Raw genomic sequence first — 21,198 nt, 5'->3', positions numbered from 1 at the left:
CGACTGTGATGCTGGAAATGCATTGAGGGACAGGGCCTCCCTGTCCTTGTCCTGTACTCCTTTTTCATGTGTGTTCTGTATTGTTTTCTGCACAGGAGTCCATATGGGACTCTTGGCAATGTAGCTCTTCCTCTTTTTGGTTGTGGAGAACAGACCCTTGGGATACCCTTATGGCACTCATGGGTGGGGGTACAACCCTCTACCCCTAGTGTATTTTTTTAGGCCCCTGTGTTGTGGCCAATAGAGCAGGGTATGGGCTGGTAGCAGCCCTATGCTAAATTTGACAGGTGCTCTGAGTAGCCTCCATTTTGGGATACCCAGGCCCTGCCATTGGAATCAGTTGATTCCTGATAGGAGACAAGATGGCCCCTGGCCTCTTGCTTTCTATTACCCGTTAACTTCTTTTCCCAAAGTCCTGCGAAGCCCTGACTCTGTCCCTTCCCCTGACTGGCTGTTGGGTGGAAGTTCCATATATGGTATTGTGGGGAAGTACAGGCCGGACTGGCTGGAGCCTTCCCCAATGACTGTATATTGTGGGTACGCCCGTGGGGTGGGACCTGGGTGAATGGAGTGTGTGACGAATACGCATTTCATGTTATGGGTGTTTGGTATCTGTGTGTGTGACACAAAGAATGAGAAAGCCCTGCCCGAAACTGATATGAATGCAATGTGGTGTGCTGAAAGGCCGAGCGCTTGGCCGAATCTACATTCCGTGTTGTGTCTGGATGGAAGTGAATGGCCTGAATGGATGGAAGCAAATGGCCGGAATGCACTATGAGCCTGATTGGCTGCCAGACTGAATGCCCTTCTGAATGATTGGTTGCCAGCAGAGTGATTGAGAGACCGAACGGTATATGTGGGGACCTCTCAATGATGGAAATCGTTCAGAAGCTGAAGTCAAAACTTGATGCTTAATCTTGAAGCCCAGCTGGAAGAAGGCGGCTCTGTTGCCGCTTTCCTTGGACGCAATCCAAAAGCGGTCGCGTCTCCAAGAACTGATCCAAGAGAGGACCTGGCTAGGAGACCTCTTCCCGAGCTACGAGGGACCATCGTGCACCAGCTTATCTTCAACAAGATTCCCTGGAAGCCACTTCCTCGAAAGGTGGCCGACCAGAGACGGGGATCGCCGAGGAATCTGAAGTGAAGTGCCAGGACATCGATGCTGTCAACGAGGACCACTGTAACCTCGACCGGAGCCGCAACGCTCCATTGCCTAAGACACGTTGAAATCAAGGACTCCCTTGCTCATCACCGTCGACCGCTTTGTCCCGCCGGAGAAAGTCAAGGTCGCAGACGAACAGAGGAGAATCCACCAGTGGGTTTCCTGCCACCCGAAGTCCACAAAGACGACGAAGATCCAAACACCAACCGTGGTAGAGTCCCGATCGTCGACACCAACGCTGATGACCCAACACCTTTGCTGGGCCTACGTTCTTCATTGACTGCTTTGCAGCAACAAACTCGTCATCGAGGTGCACCGCATGCCTCTTCTTCGCAGGACGTCGACGAGCACCACAAAGGCCGAAGCTGCTGCCTAAACGACATTGTTCGCCTTTTCTTCGAGGAAACAAGACGACCCGTGGCTCCTGCCTTAAATGGAAAACACTCAAGAAGGGCTCCGTCGACGACCCGTCGAAGAACTCTGCTAAACCAGTTACATTGGGGTAGTAGAACATTTATAGAAGGAACCAAGACTATTTTAAACATATATGGACTGGGCTTGTCAATATACTTTATTTACAGTTTGCCCAGGTGAGGGAATCCTCACACAGAACTGTGTCTGGGGTAGGGGCAAAGTATTCTGCCAGTTGTTTCACCACACTTGTTTTCCCGCCTATGGTCTATTGTTGATTCATTGTACTATTTGATTTGTATGCCATTGAGACGGTCAGCAGTTGGTGCATTTTAATGGAATCAAGAGTGAACTGTGGTACCACATAGACATCGTACATTTACCATATTAGTATTGCCAAAGCACAAAGTGTGTTATTGAGAAAGAAAAAAAAAGTATATATTCAAACCTTATTTATATAAAGAACTGTTTTATCACTAACAGTGTGTGGACATTCCTTTGTGGGGGCTTGGGAACTTCACTGTACTTAAGAACCAGCCTGCATCACTTCCTGAGAGCTTAAGCCTCGATTGCTCACCCAACGTTACCATACAGAGAATCTTGGCTGGGGTCCTCTGTGCTTCTACTCTGCCACATAGAGGGCAGGAGTACAGAAACCCCCCTCCAGTTTCTACACTGGTGGCGGCAGTGTGATGCTAATGGTTTTAAGAACCAGTGTGTAACCTTGCCACTTACAGAATATCCACACTTTGTGAATTTGAGGTTCAGTTGTGTACCAAGATAACTACATTACAAGCAATGGAATCTATTGCAAATGGTTCATTGACTAGGATGAGCCTATAGGCTCTGTAGAAAGCTTGTGAAGCCAGGGAGTTAAACTTTGAAGATATGTCTAGGGCTGAGCTAATAGCCACCCTGGTGTACTACCAGACAGATTGTGATGCTCTTGATGAACAGGGGAATGCAACCATTGAGGGCCCTGCCCCTGGGGTTGTTATTGAATCTGTTTCTGGGAACATCACCACTCCTGCTGCCTCTATTCCAAAACCCAGCATTGTTTCTTCAGGGAATACCTTGGAACTTGAATTATTGAGGATGAAATTGGCCTTTGAATATAGAAAGTTGGAAACTGAAGCTGAACTAAAAAACGAGGAGTTGGCACAGCAAGTGATACTCCAACATGGGGACCTTGAACTTAAAAACAAGGACAGTGAATGTCAGACTCCAGCTAGAGTGGAGACTTCAGCCAAACCAGTTGAGAGTGTCAGGTCCCCTGCCATCAAGTTTATAAAATATTTGGTTGGTGTGTATGCGGAGGGTTCTGATATCCTCCAATGGATTGAAGCATTTGAAATGGCTTGTAGAATCCATGATGTTGATAAGAGATTGGGCTAAGAGTTTGTTAAGTAGAGTGTCTCAGACTGTTATGACTGTATTCTGAAACTGAGTGTGGAAGAAAGGGGTTAGTATGAGTGCATCATATCTGCTTTGATTGCCAATTTTGGCAAGACACCTACCCAATCCCTTAAACGGTTCAGGGAATTAAAGAAAAGAGAGAATGTGTCTTGGATTGACTGGGTGAGTGCTGCGCACATGAACATGATGGGATGGATTGATGGATACAAGGTGAAAACTTTTGTTGAATTGTCCCACCTTTTGTTTTTTGAGCATTTTTCTGAAGCCTGTTCACCAGAGCTGCATCAGTATGTTGCTGACCAGAACATTTTGTATCCCTTTAAGCTGGCCAGGCTGGCTGACAAGTGGGTCTCCCAGCGGGGGTCCCCTAAGGAACCCAGTGGGAAGGAAAAGGACAAAGAAAAGGGGATTTCTCAGAAGCCAGAGGGGTCCCACAAGCAGTCGCAGTCGACAAAACCAAAACCTTCCTCTCCTAAGACCCAAAGATCTAGTGGGGATATGTCATATGTGGGTGGGAGTAAGAGTAGTGGTTCTCCTGCTGTAAAGCAGGCTCCCAGTGGCTCTAGTACCGTGTACCTTGCATTCCTGGCACTTGTTGGGACTGTGGGGCTCTGGACCACAAGAAGGGTGACCCCCCCCCCCCCAAGTCTAAAGCTAAGGCACTTCGGAGTCCAGGCTGTCAGCCTGACCTACCCTTACTTCATGCCTGAGGTGGAGCCCACTGTTCTCCCCTCCTCTACAGGAATCACATTTGGTGCTCCTGCAGAGATTTCCCTAGTGTACCTTGGAGCCTGGGACCACGCAGAAGTACTGGCTACAATCCCACAGATTTTTTAGATGTGTCCTCCTGAATGGCCAGCCTTGTACTGGTTTGAGAGACACTGGGGCAAGTATGACAGTGGTGGACAGGACCCTGCTCATGCCAGAGGACTATGTATGTGCTCCTCTGATAACTACCAGGTTAGCTAGTGGGCCTCCCAAATTATCTCCTGTTGCCCTAGTCACAATCAAGATTGCAGACAAGACAGCAAAGCTTCCGGTCCTGGTTCAGGACTATGTACCTGCTAACATTTTGTTGGGGAAGGATCTAGTGGAGTTGGGGTTGATCTCCGATGGTCTACCCCCGACTGCTGCTGCAATCACTAGGTGACAGGTAACACCGGGTCTGACTGCGAGTCAGGTACCCAAGCCAAAAGGGGAGACCCAAGGCAAGAAGGAGGGGTAAGAAGGCCACCTCTGTGAAGGGGGCTCCTTCTCTTCCTGCTGCTTCAGCAGCTACCACTGGGATTCAGGCTCCTGATGGGCTGGGCCCAGTGGTAACCCAAGACTCAACTCCTGAGGGAGAAGAGCCAGAAGACCCTCCTGCGGGAGAGGTGCTCAACCCAGAGGATTACCCTGACCTTCAATGCCTGGTGGCTGAAGGGGGCCCTCTAGGGGCAACTTCTGTAAGGGACAGAGAGCGCCACTCTCGTGAGGGTCTAAGAAAACAGGCCCTGGCCCGGGTACAAGGTGAAGTGCCTAGGTCATTCAAGATTTATTGGGAGGGTGAGCTCCTTTGTAGTGAGCCCACCAAGCCTGAACCTGGTGCCCTCAAGTGGTTGGTGGTACCCCAGCTTTACATGCCCTTCCTGTTGCAGTTGGTGCACGAGGTGCCCTTAGCTGGTCATCTTGGGGCCAAGAAGACTAGGCAAAGGCTCTCTGCCCATTTCTACTGGCCCCGGATGGGAGTAGAAGTGGAGTCCCACTGCCGGACCTGTCCCAGTCAGTTGCCTGGCAAGAATGGAGGCAGTATCATTGCCCCACTGCAGCCTTTGTCAGTGATTGGCACGCCGTTGGAGAGGGTTGGCATCGACATGATCGGTCCCCTTGACCCTCCCACATCAGGTGGACATCGGTTCATCCTGTTCCTGGTTAATCATGCCACCAGGTACCCTGAGGCTATATCCCTTTGGACCGTTACTGTTAAGGTGGTTGCCAGGGCTTTCCTGGGCATTTTTATCAGAGTTGGATTCCCTAAAGAGCTGGTCTCCGACAGAGGATCCAACTTCATGTCGAGTTACATGCAAGCGATGTGGAAAGAGTGCAAGGGCATGCCGGGTGCTTTGAAAGAGCCCCCAAGGATGAAATGGGATCTCCTCCTGCCATGCCTGCTGTTCGCTTACAGAGAAGTACCTCAAGAGTGTGTTGGTTTCAGTCCCTTTGAGTTGCTCTTTGGACATCCCGTGAGGGGGCCCCTTGCCTTGAGCAGAGAAGGTTTGGATGCCACCCCTCCAGGTCCTGCCAAGCAAGTGGGGAACTATGCGTTAGGCCTCCGACGGAGGACGACGCAGATGATGGGCTAGGCGACCACGAACCTTGAGGCCAGCCAGGAATTGAACAAATTCTGGCATGACCGTAAAGCAACAGAAGTGGATTGGACTCCAGGACAGGAGATCCTTGTGATGGAGCCTACCAAGCCCAGAGCTTTGGCAGACAAATGGACTGGACCCTTCAGGATAATCTCCAAGATGGGCAAAGTCAATTACCTGGTTGATATGGGGGTCCCTGGGATAGCCCCTCAGGTATTCCACATTAACAGGCTTAACCCTTTCCACAGGCAAGGAGAAATCTCATGTCTCTTGCTAGCTTCAGAGCAAGAGGAGTATGAGAGTGATCCCCTCCTGATCTGCTGCATAGCAACCCTCAGGATTGCTCAGTGGAGGGAGTGCATCTCTCTCCAGACCTGAAACCAGAGCAGCAGAGGGCCTGCAGGGCTTTGCTCCGGCAGTATGCCCCTCTATTCTCACTCACATCAGACCTCACCCCATGGTGCAGGCACGAAATTAACACTGTCAAAAGCAGATGCTACAGGATGTCAGATACAGTTAAGAACCACATCCAGGCCGAGGTCGCCAAGATGTTGGATCTGGGTGTAATTGAACCCTCAACCAGTCCCTGGTTTAGTCCAGTGGTCCTTGTCCCCAAAGCAAGTTCCCAGGCAGGTACCAAGGATTGGCAGTTCTGTGTGGACTACAGAGGAGTCAATGCCGTCACCAAAACTGATGCGCACCCATTTCCCAGGGCTAATGAGCTTGTGGACACCAAAGGTGCTGCTAAATTTGGGAGCACCTTTGACCTTACCTCAGCTCTGACGGATCATGCCAAGGAAAAGACTGCATTCTCAACACCTGAGGGAGTCTGGGAGTCTACCAGTTTAGAGTCATGCCTTTTGGTTTGAAGAATGCACCTGCCACCTTCCAAAGATTAGTCAACCATGCACTCGGTGGGCTGAGGCCTTTTGTGCGGCTTAATTCGACGGCATTGCTGTCTACAATTCCACCTGGGAAGAGCATTTGACTCATTTGGATAAGGTGTTGCAGGCCTTGAAAAGGGCTAACCTCACTATCAAGGCCACCAAGTGCCAGATAGCCGAGGGAAAAGTCACTGATCTTGGTCATGAGGTAGGAGGGGATCAAATCCAACCTCTCCCCAGTAAGGTACAGGCTGTACATGACTAGGAGACCCCCAATACTCAAGCCCAGGTGAGAGGTTTTTTGGGCCTCACTCGGTATTACCGCAACTTCATGGCCGACTATGGTACCATAGCTGCCCCTCTGACAGCTCTGACTTCGCCCAAGCAACCAAGGAAGGTTAATTGGACTGAAGACTGTCAGAGGGCCTTTGTTGGCTTGAAGAAAAGTCTGTGTATGGCACCTGTGTTGTGTGCGCCTGATTACAGCAAACCCTTTACTGTCCAGACTGATGCCTGCGACACCGGAATTGGAGCGATCTTGTCCCAGTTAGATGGCAAAGGAAGGGAACATCCTATCACATCCATCAGAAGGCAACTCAAAGGTAGAGAACGTAGGTGGGCTACTGTTGAAAATTAATGTTTTAGTATAGTTTGGAGCCTTAGGCGTTTAAGCCCTACCTTGCACGGTCTACCTTCAAGGTCTAAACAAACCATAAGCCCTTAAAATGGCTTATGCAGATGAAGGATGAAAAGCCGAAACTGCTCAGGTACTCCATTAGCCTGCAAGGGCTGGACTTCATCATTGAGCATAGACCAGGGAAGGCTCACAATAATGCAGATTGCCTGTCCAGAAGGTATGTTGACCGTCTAGATGAGGGTGTCAATCTCGTGGGAGATTAGACCACCCTAACCTCAGTCTGGGGGCAGGGAGGGGGGGTGCGGCGACTGTGATGCTGGAAATGCATTGGAGGGACAGGGCCTCCCTGTCCTTGTCCTGTACTCCATTTTCATGTGTGTTCTGTGTTGTTTTCTGCACAGGAGTCCATGTGGGACTCCTGGCAGTGCGGCTCTTCCTCTTTTTGGTTGTGGTGATCAGACCCTTGGGATACCCTTATGGTACCCATGGGTGGGGGTACAACCCTCTACCCCTAGTGTATGTTTTTGGGCACCTGTGTGTGGCCCACAGAGCAAGGTAGGGGCTGGTGGAAGCTCCATGCTGAATTTGACAGGTGCTACGAGTATCCTCAGTTTTGGGATACCCAGGCCTTGCCATTGGAATCAGTTGATTCCTGATAGAAGGCAAGATGGCCCCTGTGGCCTCTTGCTTTCTATTACCTGTTAGCTTGTTTTCCCAAAGTCTGGGCAAGCCCCGACTCTGTCCCTTCCCCTGACTGGCTGTTGGGTGGAAGTTACATATATGGTATTGTGGCGAAGTCCAGGCCTGACTGGCTGGAGCCTTCCCAATGACTATGTTGTGGGTACGCCCGTGGGGTGGAACCTGGGTGAATGGAGTGTGTGACGAATACGAATTTCACGTTATGGGTGTCTGGAATCTGTGTGTGTGACACAAAGAATGAGACAGCCCTGCCTGAAACTGGTATGCATGCAGTGTGGTGTGGTGTGCTGAAAGGCAGAGAGCTTGTCCGAATCCACATTCCGTGTTGCGAGTGCGTGGATGAAGTGAATGGCCTGAATGCACTCAGAGCCTGATTGGCTGCCTGCCTGAATGCCCTTCTGAATGATTGGTTGCCAGAGTGTGACCCAGCAGAGTGAATGGGAGACCGAACAGTATATCTGGGGACCTCTCACCGATGGAAATCGTTCAGAAGCTGAAGTCGAAACTTGATGCTTAACCTTAAAGCCCAGCTGGAAGAAGGCTCTGCTGCTGCTTTCCTTCGACGCAATCCAAAAGCTGTCGTGTCTCCAAGAAGAGAGGACCTGGCTTGGAGACCTCTTCCCGAGCTACGAGGGACCATTGTGCACCAGCTTATCTTCACCAAGTCTCCCTGGAAGTCAGTCCTCGAAAGGCTGCCGACCGGAGACGGGGATCGCCGAGGAATCTGAAATGAAGAGTCAGGACGCCGACGACCTTCACCGTCGACCGAGGTTCGGAGGACTGCTGTAACATCGTCGACCGGAGCCACAACAATCCATTGTCTAAGACACTTTGAAATCAAGGATTCCCTTGCTCATCACCGTCGACTGCTTTGTCCCGCCAGAGAAAGTCAAGGTCGCCGACGAACTGAGGAGAATCCACTGGTGGGTTTCCCGCTACCCGGAGTCCACAAAGATCTGAACCCCAGCCGCGGTAGAGTCTCGATCGTCAACGCCGACAACCAGACGCCCATGCTGGGCCTACGTTGACTCTGCTTTGCGGCAACAAACTCTTGTTATCGAGGAGCACTGCACGCCTCTCCTTCGCAGGACGTCGACGAGCACCGCAACGGCCGAAGCTGCTGCCTCAACGACATTGTTAGCCTTTTCTTCGAAGAATCTGTGTGACCTGTGGCTCCTGCCTTAAATGGAGTTCACTCAAGAAAGGATCCGTCGACGACCCGTCGAAGAACTCTGCTACATTGGGGTAGTAGAACATTTATAGAAGGAACCAAGACTATTTTAAACATATATGGACTGGGCTTGTCAATATATTTTATTTACAGGTTGCCCAGGTGGGGGGACCCTCACACAGACCTGTGTCTGAGGTACACTGTACTTAAGAACCAGCCTGCATCACCTCCTGAGAGCTTAAGCCTTGATTGCTCGCCCAACGTTACGATATACAGAATCTTGGCTGGGGTCCTCTGTGCTTCTACTCTGCCATATAGAGGGCAGGAGTACAGAAACCCCCCTCCAATCTCTACATTGGCCACAGGAAGCGAAGATTCTGAATAAGGTCAAAGAAAGACGCATCCAGCAACTTCCAATGACCACCAGAGTGTAACGCTCACCTGATTCCCGTAGAGGCGCCGGTCTTGACTGGGCGTATACCGTATCTTCAAAGGTGATGTGTAACACACGGCTGGCTCTTTGGGCTGGACCTCTGTGCACTGTATGTCTGGCTCGAAGGGTAAGATGTCTGCAGATAGAAAATGTGGGATTAATGAACTGGGTTATTGAATGTCTCTCTCTTCTTCCCTTTCTCTTCTCCTGTAGAACCCCAAAGGTTAACGCTCTCACCTTAGGTAAGTGAACGCCGTGCTCTCCATCTGCCTCGAGGCAGGGTGCTGTAACCAGTTTCTTCACTGGATAAGGGGAGCAGGCCGCTTTACTTCAGAGGACTGCTGTCCGTCGTTTACTGCACGAACGGTAAGTTTCGAGTAATTCTAATGTCTTTAAAGTCTTTAGTAATGATGTCTCTTGTTTTGCAGGGTTCCGGCGATGGCGGGCTGAAGTGAGTTGAAGATGGAGCCCGTGTGATGAATAGAAGCGCCTGGAAGCACACAAGTAAGCGCTTGTTGCCTGCTTCACAATGCGCTCTAACTGTCTTTTTATTTTGCAGGTACAAGTTCGGGGCGGCTGCAGGGTGCCGGAATACCCACTGGGTTAGATGTGGAAAGGAGTAATGGCACGTGAGTATTAAAGTTCCCCAATGTCTTTAAACGCACCTGGTTTTGTCTATCAGATGCGGGATGCAGCGCCGAAGGCCTCCGGAGCGTGCGAAGAGTTGGTAAGCTTTTGTCTTTCAGATGCCGGAATGCAGTGTGAAGACCTCCGGAGCACACGAAGAGTAGGTAAGCCTTTGTCTTTCAGATGCCGGAATGCAGTGTGAAGACCTCCGGAGCGCACGAAGAGTAGGTAAGCCTTTGTCTTTCAGATGCCGGAATGCAGCGCGAGGCGTTGGTGACAGCCGATGGACCAGGTAAGTGAAGAGCTGTCACTGAAGACCGTAATGCTAACCTGTTCTTTCTTGTCTTTATAGGTGTTGCTGAAGACTGGATTCAGAATGGTAAGCCTTTTTCCTTAGGCCCAGGATCAGATGCAGAAGACACGATGAGCGTTCTGCTGCTGAGGATGCAGAATAACGCAAAGCAAGATTCATCCATCGGGTGTGGTTTAAATAGCCTCCTGTAGTGCTTAGGTGTCTCCTTCCACAGCCACGCCTAGGTAAGAAAAGAGTTCCTGCTTTCCAGAAGAGTTCGTGTTCTGAATCTAGGGAGTGGCTCCTGCCCCACCCAACAGGAAAAGTAGTTCCAAACAGAAGAGGATCAGAGACTCAACTGGCAGGCAAGTAAGCAGCATGGTCTGCTGCAGGTAAGTCCACCCAAGCATTATGAGCCCGGCGCTTCCAGCGCTGGGACTGGGCATATTTATGAGCCTGATGCCACTGGCGCCAGGACTGGGTCCAAAAGGTCCCAATTGGGACTGGTTGGCACTCGGAACCTGGGTTATGGATCTGCTTCCAAGGGAGTTGGGAAAACCCTGACCTTTTGGAAGCAGAGATCATGACACAGAGCCTGTTGAGTGACCACTGCTATCCTAACCTCCTCCTTCTAAGAGACAGGGAAGATCCGAAAGAGAGGACGACTTCCTCCCAAGGACTGGTGGACCTAACCAGTCCAAAGAGGAACTACAATTTGCACCATCCTTGGAAGAGGTGCGACCTCCACAGCCTGCAAACTCCCAATACCCAGGGTCCTTTGCTGCACCTTTGTGCATCTTCTCCAGAAGCACGGTGTCGCCTGCAACTTAGAGGGCATCCTCCTAGACCTGCATCTACTCAAACTGGCTCCCAAAAGTCCCCTCACAAGAGGAGAGGACCGAGAAAAGTGGACGCAGCCACAACAGTTGCTCCTCCGAGCATGAAAAAGGTGCCAACAAGCCAGAACCGTGAAGATCCTTTGCTGGGCGTATGTCTGCACGAGCGTTGTCGCTAGATCCACCGAAGTCCCCTTTTCCTGTCGCCAAGACTGAGAAACCTGTGACTGGGTCTGCTGTCCCCTCACCCCTGGAACCATCCTGCTGTAATTGCTTCTTTAACTGAAGGTACTGTCCCTTTCCTGGTGGAGCCTGCTAGGTTGATCCTATGATTCGGAATCGTACAAAAATGTCAACCTGGGAATTTCGATGGCCGAAAATGCTGATTATCTTTTTTTTTAAACACCCCCTTTACACCACATATATATATGTGGGGGGTAATGGGATATTATAGCAATATGGGGGGTGGACAGCAGGGGGTCTCCCCCCGCATATCTATGCGGTGTAAAGGGGATTTAATTTTTTTTTTTTAAGTCAGCATTTTCGGCCGTCGCAATTACATGTGGTCGCAGTGATCACATAGATCCCTGTGATTCTGGGGGCTGCAGATAGCTTGCATCCTGCACCCTCCCAGGTCTCTATAGAGTTATATTGGGGTGGACAACCCATTGTGCTCTTGCAGTTAAACAGCCTGCCCTAGGACGCTGGTCCTTGGGGCCCATCCTTCAGGTGGGCACAAAAACCTCCCTGAGCTTCTTTTTAAACAACATTGTTACTTACCTGTAGCAGTAGTGAATCCTGCTTGATACTACCGCTTTGAATACTGCACTGTGCCTTCTCGTCTTTTCTCTGCCTAACCGCTGATCACTGGTGGCCCAGTGGCCCATCTGAACTGAGTGACTCATACTGTTAGGACGGTTTTCCGCAAGTCCAACTAAGGGCTTAGCAAAATCATTCAACAGACCGTACAAGACTCCACTCGTAGTATAAGGCTGTACCACTTGAGTATATGGCAACGTATAAAGAGCAGCAATGCTCATCTTAGGAGGAAGAGAGCGCTGTAGGAAAGTACACAACCTGTAGCACACCAAGGATTCAATAGAAACACAGACACACAAAAGTATAATACAAAGTAAAAGGTTTATTTTAAATACAAGTAGGCCAAGTTTAGTCTTGGGGTAAGTACTAGTCATAAAGTCAAACACATTCATAAAAAACACCACTATGCTTGAAGGTACAGAGAATAAAGCATAAACCTTAATTCAGAATACCCAACAGTAATTCTAGGGAAGTCAAATCTATCATACACATTCAGTAAAGGTCACACCTATTCTTGGGGAGTAAAAACCATTAGGTACTTTTCAATTACTTTACAGTAAAACAAGAGTAGTAGACCCCTTCAGTTATGCAGTGACCCTCAGCAAAGAAATCACATAGTAAACCAACCATGTTACCAGGACACTTTTCTGAATAGTGGAACACTCATTCAAGGAACAATAGATACCTATAACTACTTTGGGATAACAGAGTTCTACTAGGCGAGTAAGACCTTTTTGGTGTAATATCCAGTTCCAGTTGTTTTTCAGCTCAGTAGAACACAGCTATTCTAGGCAGGTAAATCCAAATGTTGTAATATACTATTACAGTTGCTTTTCAAGTCAAAGGAACACAAACTGGGGTAAGCAATAACAAACTGATTTTACGAGGGCCCACAGCTAACTCAAGGTAAGTAAAACCTATATACTTTTGAAAGGGGCTATCAGCAACCGAAAGTAAGTATAACCTTAGGCAGACTTATTCTGGACAGGTTAACAGCAAGTCAGGGGAAGCAAGACCCAATTGGGGACACTCGTACATTTCTCCTAACAGGAATAGTAAAGTGAAACCAACAGCATTACTTTTGGGCAAGAGGCACAACCAATTCACAGGTGAGTAAATTAAACTAATATATACTTTTCAAAATAGTGCAACACACATTCCAGGTAAGTAAGAACTTTTGTAACGGTCTACTCTCAGAGTTACAGTTAAAAAAAATCCCCCCCCACACCCGACGGAAACAGACTTGCCGTGCTTGGTCTTGTCTTTGGCCCCCACGGATGGAGCACCCTCAAAGGACTTAGAAGCCTGCTCCTCGGACTGGCCAGTCCTGGGTGAGGCAGTCCCCTGCTTGCCGCACAGGGTAGAGGCCTTGGCGTTGAGCCACGCCGCCAACCTACTTTGACGATCCTTGACGGTGCGCTTGAAGAAACCAAATCAGATTTCACAATCCGCCTCCCTGTGGTCCGGATGGAGACCAAGGCACTGCGAGTGTTTGTCCTCCACAAACACGTTCCTCAGTCCACAGCTGGAGTAGAGGTTGAAGAGGGATCCTCCCTCCTTCTCCTCCGACATGGTCCAGCGTGAAGGTGTAGGCTCATGGCCTTCTGGAATCTTCGATGAAACTCGACGATTCTTGCCCTTAAGGGGTATTGAAAGACACCAACAAACCGATCCTCGTTTGCCGGGCAAAGGACGAAAGAGCACACAGGATCTATTTAACAATAATACAAACTTTTTATCATAAAAAAGTGCAAAAACCTAGAAAAGCTCTTGGAGCAAAACACAAGGACTCCCAACACTTGAATGTGTGGTAAAAATCTGAAGATGGTTGCCAGGGGAGGGGCTTAGGGAGAGGGCAGTCATTGGCTGGGGGCAGTATGACCCAGAGCTCAGTGATTGGTGTATAGGAGAAACAGACAGTTTGTAAGTGAAAGTGCAACTGTTTTTTCTTTTACTGAGGATTCCCGGCCTGACTGGGAATATTCATGAACATGTGAATCCATGCCAGAGCCCATGACCGAGAATAGTATATTACGCCCTTAGGTTTCACCTGCCTAGAACAGCTGTGGGCCATTCTTAAAACGTGTCCTGTAGGTGTAGTGGACCTTGGTCTGCCTGGTGCAATCCTAAATTAGTGTAGAAAGTTATTGCTTACCTAGTCTGTGTCCCACTGATCTGAAAAGCAACTGTAATTGTATATTACACCACAAGGTCTTACTCACCTGGTATAACTGAGGTTATCCTGAATGTAGTTTAAGGTTTATACTGTTCCATGAAATTGAGTTCCACTGGTGACAGGGTTGGTTTACTTAGCGATTCCTTCATCGAGTGTCACTGCATGACTGACAGGATCTACTACCCTTGACTTACGTCAATCAAAGTAACTGATAGTTTTACTCCCCATGAATAGGTGTGTCCTATACTAAATGTGTTTGATAAGGTCTGGCTTTCCTAGAAATACTGTTAGTTTTCTGAACAGGGTCTATGCTTTGGTATGTGTACTTTAAAGCACTGTGTTGTGTTTTTTTAATGTGTTTATGACTACGACAAAGTACTTAGCCCATGACTTAACTTGGCCTAACTGTATTTTTATAATACTTCTGGTTGTATGCGTTTATGTGGAACCCTTGGTATACTACAAGTTCTTTGTACTTTCCTAAAGCCCACTCTCCCTCCTAGGATAAGCCTGGTTGCTCGGTCTACGCGATCATATAATCAGGTGGTACAGCCTTAAGAGTGGAGCCTTGTACTGTCTCAGTTGTATGGTTTTACTAAGCCCTTATTCGGACTTCAGACAAACTGTCCTAATAGCAGGAGCTGATGAGAAAAGTAAGAATGCAAAAAATAGAGACCAAGTGAGAGAAAATAGGAAAGAAAAGAGAAACCTTGAGAGACAGATAGAGTATTCAAGAACAAGCACCTTGCACAAGCCTGATCATGGACAGGAGAGATGCCTAGCCCTTCCCCTGCTTTTCTGTTTCCCAAGCAGAGCAGAATTAACAGGGTGAGGCAATTGGTGCTGTAGGCAACAAGGACATCTGACAGCAGAGTTTGCTTAATTAGAGGAAAAGGTGTATGTATGTGTTTTAGAGTAACTACTGCATCCACCACCCTGAACACACATTAAGTTTTTTCAAAATAAAAAGAATATACAGTACCAGATACAATTTCTTCTGCTTTTCTCTCCCGCTCTTCTTCAACTTTCTCATCTTCTGCCGTGAGCAAATCAGCCACCAGCTCATTCACGGTCTTATAATTTTCATCGGTAGCTAAGAGTTTACTTTGCACGGTCTGTCTAACAAGTTTTCTGCTGAAACCCATCTCCAATGCAGCTTTAACGACAGGGGTATTCATCATGATGACATCTTCTGTATTGCTTTCACCAGGATCAAAATGAACTGCTTAGGGAAACAATACATAATGTAATAAATCCTGCAAAGGATTTAACAAACGTTGTTTACTCACTTTGCTGTAAACAATAGGCATGCAGTGAAATGTAGTATTCATTGAAGATCCTAATCAAGTTTCTCCCAACAATGAGCAAATTGTGCTTTATAAGGAACAAGTTACTTACCTGTAACTGTTGTTCTCCAGCATGGGTCTGGCATGGATTCACATGCTCATGAATATTCCCCGTCGTCAGGCTGGGAATCCTCGGTAAAGAAAAAACCAGTATCAGTTTCGTTTCTGATCTGTCTTTCGTAGTAATAACCAATCACTGGTCTCTGCGTCATACTGACCACAGCCAATGACTGCCCTCTACCTAAGCACCGCCTCTGGCAGCCATCTTCAGATTTGGAAGCACGTGAAGTGGCAGTATGACCAAGTGAAGAGCCGCAGAGGGGTAGGCGGGAGGGTTCGCATGTGAATCCATGCCAGACCCATGCTGGAGAACAACAGTTACAGGTAAGTAACTTGTTCCTTCTCCAGCATGGGGTCTGGCATGGATTCACATGCTCATGAATAAAGAATACATAGCAGTACACACATGCACAACCACGGGAGGTGGCAAAGGCTCAACATTAAGCATCACATCAACTCAACATTAAGCATCTTACCTCCTCACCAGGCTCACCTCAGGCGAACAGGTTGCGTAGCACTGCTTGGCCGACCCTGGACTCCTCCCTGGAATCCCGGTCGACGCAGTAGAATTTCGTGAAGGTGTGCGTCGACCTCCACGTAGCAGCCCTGCATATGTCCAGCAGGGGCACACCAGATAGGAACGCCGTGGTAGCTGCGATCGCTCTGGTGGAATGGGCTCTCGGACGGCCAGGCAGCGGTCGGTTTGCCAACCGGTGACAGCACATGATACAGCCGGAGAGCCATCAGGAGATGGAAGCCTTCGAGAGAGCCTTCCCCTGATTGACAGGTCCAAAGTTCACAAAGAGTTGTGACGTCTTCCGAAAACCCTTCGTGCGGTCCACGTAGAACTTCAGCGCTCTAGCTACATCCAGCGAGTGCAAAGTCCTCTCAGCCGGCGACGAAGGCGACGGGAAGAACACAGGTAACACCAAGGGTTCGTTGAGATGGAAGTCCGACGGTACCTTGGGCATGAAGGAGGGGTGCGTCCTGAGCACTACCCTCGTGTCGTGGAAAGTCAAGTACGGGGCCTTGCAGGAAAGGGCCTGGATCTCTCCCACTCATCGTGCGGAGGTGATGGCCACAAGAAAAGCTGTTTTCCACGATAGAAACTTCAACGGGGCCGAGTGCAGAGGCTCGAACGGAGGTCCCATGAGCTTGGTCAGCACCACGTTGAGCTCCCACGCCGGGGCCGGAGCCTTCACCGGCGGCAACGATCTGAACAGTCCCTTCATGAACTCTTTCACCAGACGATGAGACCACAAGGACGTCCGCCCCGTGGTTCTGGTGTATCGGGAGATCGCAGCAAGATGAATCTTGATGGACGCGTGTGCCAGACCAGCTTTGGCCAGCGTCAGCAGGTACGGCAGTACTTGGGGAGCCGTAATCCGTAGAGGGTTAATCTTCTGTGCGTGGCACCAGACAGAGAACCTCTTCCATTTGTGTCCGTAGCATTTAAGAGTCGAGGACGCCCTGGCCTTTGCAAGAACCTCTCTGCAATCGGCCGGTATGTCGTATCCTCCAAACTCTAGCGCTGCAGGAACCAGGCCTGCAAGTTCAGCGACTTCGGGTCGTGGTGGAGGATGGCGCCTCCTTCCCTGGAGAGTAGATCCGCGTCCGCCGGCAGCTTGATCGGCGGGGACGCTGACAAGTCCAGAAGGTCCGGGAACCATATCTGCCTCGGCCACGCAGGTGCGACGAGGATCATCCTGCACCGTGACCTCTTGAGCTGGTTGACGAGCCGGATTAGCAGAGGCAAGGGAGGGAACGCGTAGAGGAACAGGCCCTCCCAGGGGAACGAGAAAGCATCGCCCATGCTCCTCGTCTGGGGAAACCTGCTGGCGAACCTCCGGCACTTGGTGTTCGTCGCCGTCGCGAACAGGTCGATCTGTGGTGTGCCCCACCGTCGGAAGAGGCGATCCACCAGATCCTGCCGTAGTTCCCACTCGTGGCATGAGCGCAGCTCCCTGCTGAGTGAGTCGGCGATGGTGTTTTTTATCCCTGCCAGATGAAACGGCACCAGAAAAATCCCTTGGGCGACGGCCCAATGCCACAGGTCCTGCGCCTCCTTGGACAGCGCTGGGGACCTGGTTCCGCCCTGTTTCCTGATGTAAAACATGGTGGTGGTGTTGTCGGTGAAGATCCTCACCACCTTGCCCTTGAGGGACGGAAGGAAGGACCTGAGGGCCCAAAACACTGCACGGAGCTCCAGGACGTTGATATGCAGGGACTTCTCCGTCGGGAGCCAGAGTCCCCTTGCGTGCAGATTTTCGGTGTGCGCTCCCCACCCTTCCAGGGAGGCATCCGTGGTCACAGTCTCCTGGTGGGCTGGGGTCTGGAAGTCCATGCCCGCCGTCAGATGCGCGCGGGTGCCCCACCACCGTATCGCTCGTCGGAAGCTCTCGTCGAGCTTGATCCTTTCCTCGAAGCTGCCCGTCGTCTGGATCCAGCGCGCATCCAGGAATTCTTGCAACGGGCGCATCCGGAGCCTGCACATGGGAATGAGGTAGATGCAGGAAGACATCATCCCGAGGAGGGACTTGATGGACCTCACTTTGGCCGCGTCGGCCACCAACATCCGTTGCACCTTGCCCAAGATGGTCCTGGTCCTCTCCTCCGACGGGGAGGCCAGAAGGGACACTGTGTCGAGCCTCGCTCCCAGAAACAGTGCGACTTGCGCGGGCACCAGGTGGGATTTGGCGTAGTTCACGGAGAATCCCAGGTCCGTGAGGAGTTGGACGGTCCTTGCCGTGTGGACCACGGCGAGCTCCCTCGTCTTGGCGCGGATGAGCCAGTCGTCCAGGTAGGGGTAGACGTGAATCCCCTCGCGGCGCAGCTGCGCCGCCACCGGTGCGAGGCACTTGGTGAATACCCTGGGTGCCGACCGTAGTCCGAAGGGAAGGGCTTTGAACTGGTAATGACGCCCTTGGACCACGAATCTGAGGAATTTTCGGTGCCCCTTTAGGATGGGAATGTGGAAGTAGGCATCCTCCAAATCCAACGACGATAGGAAGTCTCCTTCCTCCAGCTGACCCAGGACGTGCTGGAGGGTGACCATCCGGAACTTCTGCGCCTTGATGAACTTGTTCAGACGTATGCAGGTCTAGGATGGGGCGCCATCCTCCCGTCTTCTTCTTCACGAGGAAGTATCTCGAGTATACTCCGGAGCCCCGAAGCCTCTTTGGGACGAGTTTGATGGCGCCCTTTCTGAGCATCGCCTTTACCTCCAGGAGAAGTTGAGGGACGTGAAGTTCTTTCCTGGCCACGGGGGGGACGCGCGGGCACCTTCTTTGAAACTCGAGCGCGTGGCCCCGGGCCAGGGCGTCCAGCACCCAACGGTCGGTGGAGATGGACTCCCACACGCTGACGAAACCCGCCAGCCGGCCTCCCACCGGGGTGCTTCGGTGGGGGCCCGACCCCACGGCCGGTTCAATCCTGCTTGGACGTGGCCTTGCCGCCTTGACCTCCTTGGCGACGACGGCGGGTCCGCTAGACTTGCCTCGTCCTCTGTAGGCCTCTTGCGACGACGAGCGGGCCGCTTGACGGTAGGAAGCGAAACCGCCGCCGGAACCTTTGGAGGCGCCCTTGCCTCCGCCGCTCCGAAAGGGCGTCCGTCGTTGCTGCAGGACTCCAAGGGCCCGGGCCGTCTCAGTATCCGCCTTGATGGCCTGAAGGGAATCGTCCACTGTCTTCCCAAACAGGTTGTTCCCGTCAAAGGGCATGTCCAGGACTCTGGTCTGGACGTCCTGCCGGAAGTCCGTAGCTTTGAGCCATCCACGACGTCGAAGGAAAACGCCGTTGCCCAGCTGGCGGAACCCAGTGTCGGCGATGTCCGTCGCCACGGTGATGGCGTGGTCCGAGGCCACCTCACCTTCCTGCAGGATCTCCAGGGCCTCCGCCCTCTTGTCGTCCGGCAGAAAATCCAGCAGGGGAGCTATCTTGTACCAGAGCTCCCTGTCGTAGCGGGCCACGATAGGCAAGGCGTTGGCCGCTTTAATCGTCGTCGCTGCCGACGAGATGACTCTACGTCCCATAGCATCCAATTTCTTTCCCTCGCCGTCCGGCGGGGAAGTCGATGTGGAGGCCGCACCCCCCCCGCTTTCTTCCTGGCTGCCGCGGAGACGACGGAATCCGGGGTAGGCTGCGCCCGGAGGCATAGGGGGGCCGTGTCCGGGACCCGGTACTTTTTCTCGTACCGGTCTCTTCTAGCTGGCGTCGTGGAAGGGTTCTTGAGGAGGGAAAGGCCCTCATCCCAAATGTCGTCCAACAGAGGCACTGCGAGGACCGTCTTCCTCTTGGCCTCGCGCCGCTGATAAAGGAAGCCTTCCTTTTTCTTCTCCTGAGGGCAGAGTTGGAAAAGCTCGGAAGCCCTGGAGATCATGGCGTGGAAAGATCCGATCTCGTCGGGCGGAGAAGCCCTGGTGGGAGGCGACGACGGAAAATCCTCGTCGTATGCCTCGTCGTCCGTACCCGTCGCTGCCGTGTCAGTCCCCGTATCATCCCCTCGGGTGGACGGGGAGGAGGGCTGGACGGGGCGCGACGGTTGAAAAGGAGGTGGTGGATGGATCCTTCTTTTCTTGGTAGGGGGAACATCAGAAGGTCCCGGTTCTGGATCCCCCGACGGGAGAGGTTCCTCCGTCGGTAACGGTAGCCTCGTCCTTATCTCGGAGCATAAGGACTGTATGGCCAACAAAATGGCCGCCGAGTTGTCTTGCGGCGCTGGCAGAGGGGAATCCGACGGGCGAGCAGGGGCCCCGTCGGTATCCTCGACGATGTCGTCGTCGTCACCTGCGTCGGGGTCCATTCCGACGGGCTGGCCTTCTTCCACGCCTAGGCCGTGGCTTAAGACCTCGATCAGCTCCTCTTCTGAGGTTGAGGCCGAATCTACGACGACGCCCTGCCCCCCCTTCTTCCCCACGGAGGGTTTCACAGGGGTCCTATCGATGGGCACAAAAGAAGACTCCCTCCGAGGAGGCAGGGAGATTCTGGGCCCTGAGGTCGCCACCACTGGTGCAGCCACCACAGGCTGAGCCAGGGCCGCCGCGACCGTTTCGATAGAGGGCTTGGTCGGATGGATCAAGGCCTTCACCACCTTAGGTGCGCTCACCGCCTTATCCTTGAGGGAGGGGGCACTGCCACGCTCCTCCTCTGCCTTAGAGCTCGACCGGGGCCTCTCCAGGAGCTTCGCCGGGTGCTCGGCCTTCCTCTTACCCGACCCAGAGCGTTGGCTCGTGGTCGATGGTGCCGGGGAGGGTGCGCCCTGCCTGGCGCCCGTAGAGCCCGACCGTTCGGCGCTCCCGGTGCCAGCGGACTCGCGGTGCTTGGCCTTATGTTGGGCCCCCGTCGCCGGGGCGCCCTCAAAGGTCTTAGAAGACCGCTCGGATTTCTTCTTCTTCTCGCCAGACGGGCTCTTACCCTCCAGCCAGTTGGCGAGACGTTGATGGCGGTCCTTCATGGTCCGTTCCGACATGTTGCCGCAAAACGCACAGTCCTTCTCCACGTGCGTCTTGTCCTCATGAAGGCAGTAAAGGCAGAAAGAGTGTTCGTCCTCCTTAAAGACGTTCTGCAGCTGGCATCCAGTGCAGACCCAGAACAGCTTTCCGGGCGTCGAGCTTCCCTTCTCCTGGGCCATCTCCGAGACCGGGCCTGAGAAGCTTCTGGAGTCCTCCGAAGTGTAGCTCGACGAAATCTTCACCCTTGAGGGGCACAGATGAATCCGACACGGGTCCCCGTTGATCGGATGTAGGATCGGTGGAGCTTGAGGCTCTTTTGACCGAAAGAATCGAAGTTTTTTGTGAAAAAGCGCGAAAAATAGCACTAACGCTCGAGAGCAATAGCACGAGGATCCCAACACATGAACGTGCGGTAAAAATCTGAAGATGGC

General features: G+C 51.7%; 1 protein-coding gene across 4 annotated transcripts in view; it reads right to left on the bottom strand.

Annotated features, from left to right (window-relative positions):
• The window catches only part of LOC138527785 (inhibitor of apoptosis protein-like), a 268,461-nt gene that overhangs the window by 127,610 nt on the left and 119,653 nt on the right, over window positions 1-21,198 (bottom strand). For 2 of the 4 annotated variants that reach the window (XM_069639070.1, XM_069639071.1), the window contains exon 6: window positions 14,894-15,133. In XM_069639070.1, coding sequence (XP_069495171.1) covers window positions 14,894-15,133 — 240 coding nt within the window. Of the gene's footprint in view, window positions 1-14,893; window positions 15,137-21,198 lie in introns of all 4 variants that reach the window. The other 2 variants (XM_069639068.1, XM_069639069.1) reach the window with 1 other exon arrangement.

Source organism: Ambystoma mexicanum, chromosome 7q (assembly GCF_040938575.1).
Source record: "Ambystoma mexicanum isolate Mex_15411 chromosome 7q, UKY_AmexF1_1, whole genome shotgun sequence".
NCBI classification, from domain to species: domain Eukaryota; kingdom Metazoa; phylum Chordata; class Amphibia; order Caudata; family Ambystomatidae; genus Ambystoma; species Ambystoma mexicanum.
Note: the sequence above shows the minus strand (reverse complement) of the source record. Positions and strands in the feature narration are given on the sequence as shown.